A 14,164-nucleotide genomic window follows, 5' to 3' on the forward strand; every position below is an offset into this window, starting at 1 on the left:
AGCAATCTTCCACACATTTTCTCTTCAAGACAAGGAGTAATCAGTAAAAGGAGGTAGCAAATACTTTGTAGTTAAGTGGAAGGAAGAGGGGAGCAAGAGGGAAGGAAGGATGGATGAAAGGGGAGACATGCTCTGGTGGAGGACGCCATGGTGGACTGGGGCGTCAAACTTTATTTGGAATCACAGTTCCACCACTTACTAAGTGTATGAACCTGGGCAAGTTACAGCTTCTCTGAGGTTCAAAATCCTCATCTGTAAAATGGGGATAATAATACATATACTTGAGCAATGCTCTGAGGATTTAATGAAACAATATATTTAAAGCACCTAGCAGGTAGTAGATACTTCCATTCTTTTTCCCCCCTGTGGTAAACTACAAACCAGACATGGAGAAGATTGTAGCAGCATCTTAAAAGCAGTTTTGGCTGAAAGATAAGTCCTGAGGGGTGGGGGGAATCAAGGTATTAACCAAAGTCAGTCTCCACTGAGGCTAGGCCAGACACACAAGAGACAGGCAGGCTAGCTTTAGGTGGAACACCTCATAAATGTCTGCCAAGAATCACTGCCCCCAAGCACAGGGGCAAAAGTGACTTTTGTAAAATCAAACTGAGAGGGAAGTGCTCCTAGTGACATAAAGGATTGGCTTCTACAGGTTAACGCAGCAGCTCTAGGGGTCCCCAATCCAAATTGTTGGACAAAATGTTTGATCTTGTACTCGTGATAATGTCATTTCACAGCTACTTGAAAAGCGATTCTGAGCAAGACTCTCCTCCGAGCCAAAGGGTAAATCCTGAGGCAGACGGGTTTCTGCTGGATACTTCACCCACCTAATAGAACCACTGAATAATATTGGATCCTGCAGAATGATGGAAAGCCTAGAACGCAGCGTGTGCAGCGGTAGTTTCGAAATGTCTATCCCATCAATGACTATCTTTCCTGTTAAAGAGAAACAAAAATCAGAGGCATGCAGTAAAATCACAAGAAAAATATTTGTGTAAAAATTGAAAGTACTTTCCTAGTTCAGTGTTGACATTCAGAAGATGAAGCTTTCCATTTAAGTATTAAAAGCATCATTATACCTCTCTAAAAATTATATACATTTTGATGATATTTTCTCTTTCTTATTTATTTTCTCCTAAAGCAATTTCCAGTTTTTATTCAGTTTATGTGGTTCATGTGAACCAAAAGTACTTTCTTCCTTTAGTGGGTCCTCTTCCTTCCAATATTCCTTTATCCTGGTTCCCTGCTTTGTTTTCCTTCATAGGACACTCTACATACTATTTCCTGATCTTTTTACTGTCTCTCTTCACCAACTAGAATATAAGCTCCTTGAAGACAAGGACTTTTATCTGTCTTACTTTTTCCTGTGTTGATTGAACAGTATAGTGCATTACAAATAAGAAAGTAAATTCTATGATATAGACACCAAACTTTAATTAATTTCTCCACACTGTACATAGACTTATAGAGACTTGTGCAATCTTGATGTCCTCTTCTCAACTTGATAGATTTATTTTATCATATCACTTTGTGCAAAGACAATATTGCCCTATGAGATGAGTGTGCCAGGTGACAAATGGCAGCTGGAGTACCTTTTCCAGCTGGATTTAGATTCAAGAGTAGGCAAGGTGATTAGCTTAAACTTTCTTTCAGGAATAATATATTATCTATTAAAATCTTAATAGCCTAATGCTATAAAAAAGAGAATCAGTCACTGATAGCCCACATGGGATCTGAAATGATGTTTCTGGATTCATAAGCATCAGGTTAATCTAATATGTTGTCATAACCACAGTTTTTTAATGAAAAGTGTCCATCAATTGTCTTGGGATCATGTAATTGACTTACAGTGAAAATCCCACTGAAAATCCTTAAAGTATCTGTGTATTATTATGAGCCATGGAAAGAGTAAGCTGCTAACAACCCAGTGGCAGATGTTTACTCTGTTCCTGAATCTAAACCCAAAGAGACTGTAATTACCACAGTTCAACTTTGTTGTTTAGAAAGTGACTTCTTTATCTCAAGAGCTGTTGTGTAGATTAAATTAAATAATATAAACTCTCAAGTACAATAAAAATGTAAAGTACTATCATTGTCATCATAATCATTCCAGATAATAATAGTAAGCACTTTTTTGGTCAAGGATGGTCCAGCACATTGCTGCATCTCCTTTCATTCTAGATGGCTTATGTGCTGGCCTATTTATAGGCCACTTGATAGACTAAATAATGTGACATATTTTTTCTAAAGCAAAGACTAAATTATTTCCATGAATCATATCATTAATAGTTTTGTGAGTGAATAAATATTTTTGTATATTGTCAACATGTGCTTGGCACTTTACAGCAAAGGTTGCCTCCTCACAAAATGTTCAACGTTATTAAACAACATTATTAAGACGATGATGGTTGGAATCATGTACTAAAATTAAAAATGAAGATTAGTTGTCTCCTTACATTTTTTTCCTTTGATGGAAAGCTAAATTTTTCATCCGTGGAAAGCAAGACAATCTTCCTCTCTCTTCCTTCCTCTTGAAATGCCACCTCCATCTATTGCTATTCAAAATTGATGGCCTTGTTTTCATTTTATCAGTATTAGAATTCTTTAACAACAATCTTCACAGTTGAATGTAGGGCTAATAATTTTATTTCCCCAATTCTATGTTCTTTATTTACTTCTGGACTGTTTATCTGGGATGCCTGCCTCAAACTGTGGACTGTAGGACAAAAAGTCCTTATAAATATTTGCTTTTAAATTCTGCAGGATTAGGTAAGTTGATGTTGCATTTTTTAAAGGTAAAGCATCACATGGCCAGTGAAAAAATTTAGTTAGTAACTCACCATCAAATATATCAACCATTCTGAAGAAAGCCAGAGATAAGGATGACTTCCCACTGCCAGTGCGACCACAGATGCCCACCTAAAAAAGCAACTGTCACTCAGAGAAGAGGACTCAGACAAAAGACAGAAAATGGGCAAAAGTATTTTTAACTTAGAGAAGATACCAAAGTGAAATGGCAATTCTACTTAAATAGTTACACTAAAATCATCATTCCCTTCTCAGATCTGCCTTATGAATTATCATTATTAAGATAAGAAGATGGAGTCCTCACTAAATCATCAATGATTCTGTTCTAACTCTTTTCGTTTCTATGTGGTCGTGTTGTTTTTCCTTTGTGGCTTAAATTTTGCATTTTGTATATTGTTGGTCTAATAAGTATTCCATTTTATCTTAGAAGTGATGATTTTTTAATAAAAAGTATAATGAGTCAATTTTTTTCTGTACACTCGGTCTTCTTAAAATAATGAAAATAAATCATTTGGGGACTAGAGTTAGTACAAATGCAAAAGTTCTCAAGGGGATGTCTGGTATGGTTAAGAGCCAGAAGGCAGAAATTTTGAAAAACACATGTATTGTTGACTTTCCTGATCTTCATGGGAGACTAATAAATGGCAATAAACTTAGAGAACGTGTATTTGATCCTGATCCTATCTCTCCCTTTTCTCGTTCGTGTAGATAATCTGACCTGTAAAATGTAGGGAATATTGTGTGAGCCCGGTGAGAATATACTTGGCTGGGATGTCTCAATAGCTTAGGTGGTGACAGAATGGTTCCGTCAGAGGTTTTGTATGAAATAAATCAAATGGCAGTAAGCTCCATACCTTTTGACCAGGTTTGATGTAAGCCTTGACGTGTTTAAGAACAGGTTTCAGATTATTTTCATATCTGACACACAGATCATGAATCTTGATCTCCCCTTCCTGTGGCCAATGTTCAGGAACTTGAGAAGGATCTGGGGGGTAGGGGTGGAATAGAGGAAGACAGAAAAAGAGAGAGAGAAGGAGGGAGGAGTAGAAAGAAACACACACATACTTACATACTATACATACAAACGTATACATTTTTTTCTAAATTTAAAGTAATACTGAACAAAATTCTGTGGGGTTTTTTCTTACATAAAAATTACATTCAGAGTAAAGGCCTTTAGATTAAGAACTTTTAAAATAGTTTTTTTGGTTTGTTTTTGGAGCATTAAACAGCATTAAGTCTCTTTAGCATTCCATCACTCAATTCTATTCAAGATAGTTCATCTATGAATTGATTCATTTGTTCAGTCAGTAGGTCATCAAACATTTGAGTGCTCAAAATGTGAGAGATGTTGTGCAAGGCATCGGGAATATGGAGATGAAAGACATGCCTTAGGTGCTTGCTGTGTCCTGGGGGAAGAATACAAGTCAGCGTGTATGGTACTACATGGAGAGCCACATAGTGGAGACCAATCTAAGGTACTCTGGGAGCACAGATGGTGCTAACCCAAGGGTTCCAGGAAATTGTCAAGAAGAGATGGTGCCTGAGATAAATCTTAAACAACGTGGGATGGGGAAATTTGTTTCAAATATATACAGAGAGAAGAATAAAGATAAAAAGAAAGCATAGCACATTGGTACGACCAGAGTGAAAGGTGTATGGATAGATGAGAGATGAAACTGTATCGGTGGGTCAGAGTTGACTAATGAAGGGTCTAGTGGTCTTAGCTAAGTTATCTGGATTTTGCTCTTGAAGACCTGGATAGTTATTGAAGGATTTAGGCAAACGAATGCATTTTAAGCATGAGATTTGCATTTAAGAAGTATTATTCTGTCCTCAGTATTGAATTTCCTGCCAATTTTATTTTAGCAAAGCCGAGAATTTCAGTCAGTATTTTAAGATCCAAGTTTCTTGACATTTAAGTTAATAAGGTCTTGAGAAAGAGAACACAATAAATAGTTCATAGTTTAGACTGGTAATTAATGTAATAAAGTCTAAATATTTTTATAATTCTCTTTAAATATTACTAAATAATATCTATTTGGACTCTGGCCGTATCCAAGACTTTTCAGTCCTAAAGAGTCATATCATTTCAGGTGTACCTAGTAGAGCAAAGTCAAGATGAGAGGGGATTCTCTGGATATTGAAGTGGAAAACAAAAACAAAAGTAACAATGCATCTGACACACAACTGATATTTGTATAAAATAAATATATAAGTGAAACAAAATAATATTGAGAACAATACCCATGGTGCCTTCATAGTTCTCAGACTCCATCGTCAAGAAACTGTTTACTTTCTTCACTGCTCCCATCTGGACCTCCAGGTCTGCTAAGTTCCTCACAACCCAATTCAAATAATTGGTTATCTGTGTCAGGTGCCAAAAAAATTAACATATTTCAAATGAAGTAGCAATTTTTGCAATCACTGGATATTTAGAGATAGAACGACTTGGACCGTTCATATACATCATGTGGTACAATTCATAAGTGCTGCAGGATACCAAAGACCAGAGAGGATGTCACGGCACAAAGTGGGCAAAGAAGGTGTCTGCTCTTCTTCAAGGGGCCTCAAATGTCACTGTTTTATGAAGTCCTGATTTCCCTGCACAACAGATAGTTGCATGTAGCTCTGTTTGCACTTATCTCATTCATATTCATTATTTTAATGCCCCCAAATAGATTGTCGATCACTCAGGACAGGGTTCCCAAACAGCTGTGGGGGTGCTCTGACCATAGTGTTCGAAACGTTTCTAAAAATTAGTTCACAATATCATGCTATCCATGCTGTCACAGAATGCTGGGATTGGACCTAAATCTACTATTATTTACAGGATAGTATTTTGTTATGAATTTCAAACTTCTCTAACAGCCATGAGTAAGAGTTGATAATAACTACTGGAAGTACCTCCAACACTGAACAAAAAGAGAGAGAAATTCATGTATACCTACCGTAAGTGCATACAGAAGACCTAAGCCCACCAATCCAGAATTGGAAGACCCACTAATGGATGCAATAGAGGCGGTGAGGACAATGCAAGCTCCCAGATAATCCTAAAAAGGAGTAAGAGAAAATGTTAAAAGATTTTTCCCAAGTTCTTAAACCAAAGATCCCCATCAACTTAGAGAGAGGATCACTAAGAGACTCCATGTCACTCCTTGTGCATTCTGTTAAGTTTCAGAGGAAACTAAGATACACAAGAATGATAACTCACACAGTTAGGGCTGGAATGGGAGCGATGCAAGGCTTTCATTATATCCATGTAGATATGTGTTCAGAGAAGTTAAATACTTTGCCAGAAATTAAGCTGTAATTTGTGGTACAACCAGGATCAGACATGGTGCTTCCCCTTTTCCCCCCTTTCTACTGCATTTAGTTGCCAGATAGGCAGTTATTTTGGGACTTGATTTTCTACCTTACATTTCATGCCTGCTCACGTCAGGGTTGGGATTAGCTCCTTTGTGTGCTTGCAGGCCTTTGCAGAAATGTGCCTCTCATTAATTCGTTGGAATTTGTATTTGAACTTGTGGTCAACTATCTGACCTCAGAGTCTGGGACATTAAATCTACAGATTTCATGGAAGTAAGACTAAGGGTACTATTGCTCCTAAATTAGAAGTATGGGCATGTCTTAGAGTATCTGAATTGTCTATGACTCAATGATAAACTCTTTTGTGAAATTTTAAAAGTTCATTAAGGCCAGCTTTACACTCAAAGGAGGGATAGGGGACATCTGTCCATTTTCTAACACCCGCTTTCTTCCCCATTTCCCAGCACTCTTAGGTATTGTTACGTCTTTTCATTTGAAAAAGAAATCTTAAACACTTGTCATACTGAGGTGTCATACATCCCAGAAGCAGGTAGAATTTCAAGCATGAACACTTTCTAGAATCATCTGAAGTGTCACCTCACTGGTGATGACCTTTTCTAGCTAGATACATCTCTGATCCCTCTAAAAAAACACAACTAGTAACTAGATGATAAGACTTTAATTGCAATAATGGAGTGTTTAACATACTGAAGTCAACAAATGGAAGTTTCTCAAATCAGCCCCCATGTGCGTATTCCTACCTCTTTTTAAAACAGCTCCAAAGATCAAACTGTTGGGGAACAGTCGCTGATCTCAGAGATATGAACCAGAGATCTGGGTTCAAATGCTAGCTTTGCCAATCACCGGCTAGTCAAGTCATTTCACCCCTTTGAGACTCAGTTTCTTCTTTGGAAAATAGAAATGATACCCAATTCACAGGGATTTTGAAAGCAATAAAAATGTTACATCCCTGTTAGATTTCCACACCTCCATGTATCAGGGCTGTCTTTTTAGCCCTAGATGACTTTCAAATGTTTGAAGCAAGCTTAAAAATTTGTGGGCACAATAAACATCAAAGGTTAAAATAGGCACTAAAATTTGATCCTATAATGGTTCCCATGATCTTTACAAAGAATAAAGAAAGAAATCACGCAGAGCTAATCCCTGAGGCAGTGAATTCCACAGAGGTAGTAAATACTTCTTTGAATTGCTTCTTCTTTCCTGTATCCATTTGTTAACAACTTGTGAGATCCCAGTCAGACGCTTCTTTTTCCCTTTATTTGAAGCAATAGCTACATGGATGCAGAATCTAACCAGTCTGGGCTGCTCTTTTTTATTTTATAAATGCCAGTGTGCTCCCAAAATACTTCTAAAATATTTACAGCAACGTGAATTTTTCCTTCCAGCTCTCTTGTGTAAAGTTAGTACTTTCAAAGTTATCTTATAAATTCGTTATTTCCATATTACTCTTTCAAAAAACACTCGTAAAGAGTTTCTGTGTTAAGTCCCAGAAACTTAGTACCAGAGGATACTTCCAGCAAAATGTTCCTGGCTTGATAGAAAGAAACATGCCATACCGCTTCTGAGAAATTTCTGTGGGCAACATACATGTTAAGGGCTCGAAGCACGGCATCTTTTTATTAATTTCTATTCTCCACTTCCACCCAGCTGACCTCTTTAGGAAGAAGAGCCACATCCATCCATCCATCCATCCATCCATCCATCCATCCATTCATTCACTCATAAATTCTTTTAAAAGTATAAGCCTTCCTTTCGTGGACCCACCTCCAGCTCTGGAGCTGTTCCCTATCCCATTGTTCTGTTTTATTTTCCTCTAAGCACTTAAAGCTATCTGAAATGATCTTATTTGCTTATTTGTTCATATATTCTTTGTTTATCTACTCTCTCTAGAATCTAAGTTCCAAGAAGACAGAGTCTTTGTCTAAATTTTTACCACTGTTATCTCCAGTCACAGGAATAATGCTAAATACACTGAAAAGGTCTAGTAATTCTTTATGGAATAAATGACTGGATAAATTCATCCCTTCATAAAAACATTCACTGAGTTTTTCTATGAGCCAAATATCTTCTAAGTCAAGACTTCTGAGTTTTTTAAGGATTCCTATGAATCATTTCATTCTCCACTAGTCCCTTCTCCAGACTTTAAGAGCTGAACATGTAAAAATATTACAAGGATGCATTTCTGATAAGGTGAGAAATCCAACATGAAGTTTTAGGATCTTTAATCCCCCACTTAGGACTGTAATATGACTGTCTCTTAGAAAGCTTTGCTGTGCATAGTGTTAGGGGTTCTTTGCTGTTCTAAAGTGAAAAACACTTTAGGCCATGAACTTCATCATTCAGTTCCAAATTATTATTTTTTTACTATTTTAATTGTGGGGGAAAAAACTCATAAAACACTGTGTTCTATGTTACAAAGACCAGATCTGGATAGGACTAGAATAGAACAAGACAAACCAAAAAAACAAAATAATCGCTAAGTCTCAATAAATGGAAATTAGACAGTAGGCCTAATATAAATATTACAAAAGAAATGCAAAACCTTATGCACTCATTGTCTCTCTCTCTCTCTCTGTTAAATTAATTTACCATGGAATTTTTATATCCTATATTGGGCCCCGAATTCACCTATTATATGGAAATAAATGGTAGATTCAATTAGATGATAACTTAAACTATTTCCTATTGAATTAAAGTGGTAATAGATAGGTAGGCCTTATCCCGGCAATAGAGCCAGCAAGAGAAGTAAAAACAGGTGAAGAGAGAAGACTCATTAATAAACAATGTATATTTCCTGGGTCTCCTTCACATGCCTAATGTTTTCAAAACTACTTGTAAGGTTTTCAGTATGACCATTAGACATGATTATTTTAATTATTAGTACAATAAGTAAAATATACCAAAATTGACATGTAAAGATAATGTATAGAGACAATGTCTTTGACATCTCAGAATAAGGCATAGCTTTTTGAGGTACATTTACAGCAAATTTTTCAAGGGATGAATCCATTTTCAAAATCTACAATCTACTAACTTCAAATAGACGTGAGAGCTTAGAGGCCAATATGTCTGCAGTTTAGTATCCATAACATAGTTATTTTATTTATTATAAAAATATTCTTTCCACTTTTTGGTTTTTTAGAAAGTGCTATTCATGTTTTCTTTTAGTTACACCAACTAGATACTTTTCAGCTCACTCCTGGATTATTATCACCACTCAAAACTGTTTTTGCTAAGGAATTGGAAATTTTCTGCAGGCATTTGATCAGAATCTTACCTTGATCTGCATAAGAGAGGAAGCACTTTTGTGCATGATGTTTATCAAGAAATCTCATAGAAAAATCACTAAATTCCAATAAGTTTCCTACAGATAGGACAGGAGTACAGAAGTGTGAAACTGATTGATAATTTAGGAGCTGACGTTTGCTCCCATTTTCCACTTCCTTTACCATTAAACGTAACAAGTTTAATGAACTAGAAAGTGGTTTTACAGTCACACCTTTCCTTTCCTCTCAAATATGTGAACAACAAAATGGCTTAAAGGCAATAAATTAAGAAAAGAGAAGCAGATAGTCTGAATAGCTCTCACACACAGCAAATACTTAGGGATCACTAACAGCACTCATTCTATTGCTAAGGCCTTGCACATTCTAACCAATCAATTCAATGAAAACACACCTGTGGTCAACAGGATACAATGGAATGAGAGATTCAACGTAGACAATGGAGCTACTATGTACGTGAATTGCACGCTCTCAAAGAGAGCCCACCCCAGGCCATTTTAGCTGTAGAGTGATAAATTATAAGTTTCATTGAGTTTGTAAATTCAATGCTCCTCTCCAGAAGGAAAACCTTTGATTCTCATGTCAAAACAGAGGCCTCGTGTCAGATTTCTAGCAATTCAATGACATCTATCTATATGTGGGATTATAGTGAAATTGTAATTTTCTTTAAAACAGACTTGTAAATAGTTAACAGCAACACAATCTCTTTCCTTCATGCAGCCCTTGGAAGTACAAGTCTACGGGACCACCAAGTGTCTGAGAGAATATATTACGGCCTCCAGATTACAAGATCAGTGCACACCTGTCTATCCCGGAGTTAGGAACACCCAGAAAAGTTCTTTGCTGTTTCACAGAACAGACTCTCGTGCAAGTTCATCCTGAAGACTATTTTCACTTTAGCCTGTTGATTCTAAAAAACTTTTTTTGGCTTCCTGATGTGAATTTTCTTTTATCCTTTCACCACACAGCAAGACAAAGCCTTGGAAAGACAGCCTTTAGATAGAGTTACACAATTTTCGCAAATGGAAACACTGATGCCAAAGAACTGGAATTGTTTAGTGCAGAGGGATGAAGCGAAAACGCTGTGCTGAACAAAAGAACGTAAGCAGCGTTCAAAGGTTAGAGTGGAGTGACACACTGCATACAATTGTGGCCCACTTCACTCCGCACTGAGAGGAAAACCACTTCCCTCAGCTGCCAGAGCAACCCGGGTGGTCAGAGTGTGGCTACTTTTCCACCCACCAAATTATTTTATTCTTTTAGACTCTCATCCTTTTTGATTTGAGTGTGTTGTGACCCTTATTTTCTCCCAATTCAAAATGAATAGGAAATGAATATGGGGAGTGGAGCTAAATCTTCCATAGGGAAAACTGTTTGCCCAGAGAAAGAGAATAACTTGGGATTGTCTTAACTCTGATTTACCATGACCAGGAAAAGAAGCGAGAGCTATGTATTTAAAAAATATCAGATCATAAACAAAAATTGGATGAGGCTCAAGGATCTTCCCAAATTCAACAAAAGGTGTTTTTACTCTGGTTTCCCTCTCTTCCTTCTCCTTGAGATTTTCTATCTATAGAATTCAATGGCATTGCTTGGGAAAGTTAGAATTGGGAATGAAGAGAAAGGAAAGAGCCTCAGAAAGCTATGGTGAGTTTTCTCCTCTTTCTCTCCAGTAAGGTGCTGAATCGCTGCATTCGAGTTGGTGAAATCCCCAGATCTGCGTCAGAAAATCTTGCTTGCCTCTTCTGATGTATGCCCAATGCTGTACCTCTCCTTCTACCAGGTTAGTTGTGTTTCTGCTGTAGGAACTCCAAGAATATTTGCTGTAAGCAGACATTTTTGTTAACTTAGTAAGTAAAATGGCAAAGAACAGGGAACAGAGGGGGTTGTGTTGATACTGTGGATAAGATCCATGCAGCTTCACTGGGCCAAATAGAAGTTTTCATTACCTATTTTTTAAAAATGACTTACAAGGCAGAATATGTCCAGCTGTGGGGTTCAGAGAGCAGTTCACACCCTGGTCTCCAAGGTCCTGTATCTCAACATTCATATTTCTGACACAAGATCCATTTATTTCAAACTGGAATTGTGTCTCCGGTGATGCAGACACGTCCACAGAAGCACAGTAGTAATGAGGTCATTTACATGTGTACAATTGGGAGAAAGGTTATTTCCTAATAGGAATGACCTCTTTTATTTATTCAACACTCCCACTGTGGCCTATGCTCTTGGGTTATAGCATCTATATTCAAACAAATATTCTAGTATTCTAATATTCTAAATATTCTGGTTCTAAAGAAAACTCTCAGTGTACTCATAAGAACAGAAAGAGAGTGAATCTCGTTTTAAGTTGGATCTCAGGGATTGTCTAGAGGAGAGAGAGAGAGAGTGTGTGTGTGTGCATACCCATATACACTTATTGACACTAAATACAACAGACAAAGGAGACAAGTCATACAGAAAGGACTTTGAACGTTGACTTCTGTCAGCAGTTATGCCTGAAACTTTGCAATAAATCAATGTTTCTTATCAAAATGTATCTTTACCCATCAGAAATAAGAGCAAAAGATTCCTTAATTTTTTGCACTGGTTTTTAAGGGAGAGTTCTGGTATGAGACTAGACAGCAAATCTTAGAAGGATTATAACAGAAAACAAAGAAAAGACATAATAACAAATGTATTATAAAGTAACAGAGAGAATGGCAGATTCTGCCCTTTCTGTTGCAGATATTAGTATTTTCTTTAGGTTGCTACAGGTGGAACTAGAATTCTTTTATATTCCGGTAGGTCCAGCTGCCTTTTCACGTGGGGGTTAAAGCAGTGGGTTGTGAGTCAAGTCAACGGACCCGTTCCGAATCTGGCTGCTGTTCCTCTCTAATTTTTCCTGACCTTCCCTTTCTTGGCAGTCTGAAGGGTCTAATATCTTGTCTTCTGGCTACGAGAATGGAACATATGGTTTGCTTGAAGATGCCTGTTAAACACTTGTCCATTAACCTGACAGTAGGAAGTGCTAAAGAGCAGAAACAGAAGTCAAGTAAGACACTCACCTCAGGCCCAAAGCAAACACACTTGCCCCCTGAAAACAGACTTGATCTCCAAGTTTAGGAAAATCAAGTACAAAGGCTACTACTGACATTTTTCCCTTGTGGTTTGGGCACATTCTTTCACTAAGCTACTTTATCATTAATTCTATTATTCAGATGATTGTTTTTTCCTTGGAGAAAACAGAAATTTAAACAAACAAACAGAAGCTTAAAACAAAGATTTAGGGTCCAGATAGGATCTAGGAATAATGTTTTGGTTTTGTTATAAATCCTAAGCAACACTTCACCTGCCTTTATTGTGTAGGTAATTCAGGAGACATTCTGTCCTGCCCCCACAGCTACCTAGAAAGAATTTCTTATCAACAACCAATGCTTCTATCTGAAATCTGTGAAATATAATTGTGTTATATTGCTGAATAATTTCTACACAGTAACTCATACAGTATTAGAGAATCTCTGTAAACCATGAGAAATCACGACAACTAAAGCTCACGATTCCATATCAATCTGTATCCATCCATCAACAACTCACATTTTAACTTGGGCTCCTTCATTTTAACCTTATCAAATTCCCTTTTCCACCTGCCTTCTTCGATCTATTGAGTTTTGAATGAAAGCCTGCAGACAGTAGAGATGCTTGATCAGTGGAAGTGAGGTCTAAGAATGGTAGAGATAGGGTCAGCCCAGGTGGTGTAGTGTTGGGTTCATGTGCTTTGCTTCAGCAGCCCAGGGTTCACGGGTTCAGATCCCAGGCGTGGACCTGGCACCACTCGTCAGGCCATACTGTGGCGGCATCCCACATAAAGTAGAGGAAGATTGGCAAAGATGTTATCTCAATGACAATCTTCCTCAAGCGAAAATAAAGAGGAAGATTGGCAACAGATGTTAGCTCTGGGCCAATCTTCCTCACACACACAGAAAAAGAATAGTACAGATAAAGCTCCTTTTCCTCTTCACAAATGGATGATTATTTTAAAAAAAAAGGTTACAGTCAACTCATCATTACCACCATATGAGCTTATTCATACTACAGATTATGCAGGCCAGTCTGCAAACTATAGTCTCTTCCCTCTGGAACTTGCGTCTCATCTGTCTCCTACTTCCTACTCCAGCTGGCTGGCTTGATAACCACTTACCAGGGCAGGTACTATTTCCATTCATTTATTCATTCATCCATCCATTCAAAAGATAAATTGAGTGCATTTGCTAATCAGTGAGCTAGAGGATTTATATTATTACTTTTTAATCCTAACACTCCCATGAGGAAAAAAATTTTACTGCTATTTTATAAATGGGGAACTGGGACTCAAATAAATTCATTAACTTGCTGGACCAAGTCTGCCAATCACAAAGCTAATGCTGGTTCTCCTACTTCATATGGGAAAGAAGAAAGCAATAGTTGCTTAATCGCAGTTTTTTTTAACATTTTGTGCTAAGGTGATCCTAAATTGACTTAAAACATGAAAAGTCACCGTCTCTTCCAGGCCTGTCCAGCTCAGTGAAGGAAATGAGTGCATCTGTTTACTTGTCAAATTTGCTCTTTTGAAAAAAACCCGAAGTTATACAAATATTTGCCATTCCATTAACTTATGTAATCTAGAGACTAATGAACATGAAATGAATTTTTGCTGTTTGGGCTATTTGTGTTGCCATTAGCTAAAACATTACAACAAATTTCATCTGTAAGATAAACAAACC

The 14,164-nt window shown here is 37.2% G+C and overlaps 1 protein-coding gene across 23 annotated transcripts in view; it reads right to left on the reverse strand.

Moving 5' to 3' along the window:
• ABCC9 (ATP binding cassette subfamily C member 9) overlaps window positions 1-14,164 on the reverse strand; it is a 123,600-nt gene that overhangs the window by 12,022 nt on the left and 97,414 nt on the right. For all 23 annotated transcript variants that reach the window (XM_070620703.1, XM_070620699.1, XM_070620702.1 and 20 more), the window contains 5 exons: window positions 5,760-5,861; window positions 5,056-5,176; window positions 3,663-3,793; window positions 2,841-2,919; window positions 828-936 (listed from right to left, as the gene is read on the reverse strand). In XM_070620703.1, coding sequence (XP_070476804.1) covers window positions 828-936; window positions 2,841-2,919; window positions 3,663-3,793; window positions 5,056-5,176; window positions 5,760-5,861 — 542 coding nt within the window. The remainder of the gene's footprint in view (window positions 1-827; window positions 937-2,840; window positions 2,920-3,662; window positions 3,794-5,055; window positions 5,177-5,759; window positions 5,862-14,164) is intronic.

Source organism: Equus przewalskii, chromosome 5 (assembly GCF_037783145.1).
Source record: "Equus przewalskii isolate Varuska chromosome 5, EquPr2, whole genome shotgun sequence".
In the NCBI taxonomy this organism is placed as follows: Eukaryota; Metazoa; Chordata; class Mammalia; order Perissodactyla; family Equidae; genus Equus; species Equus przewalskii.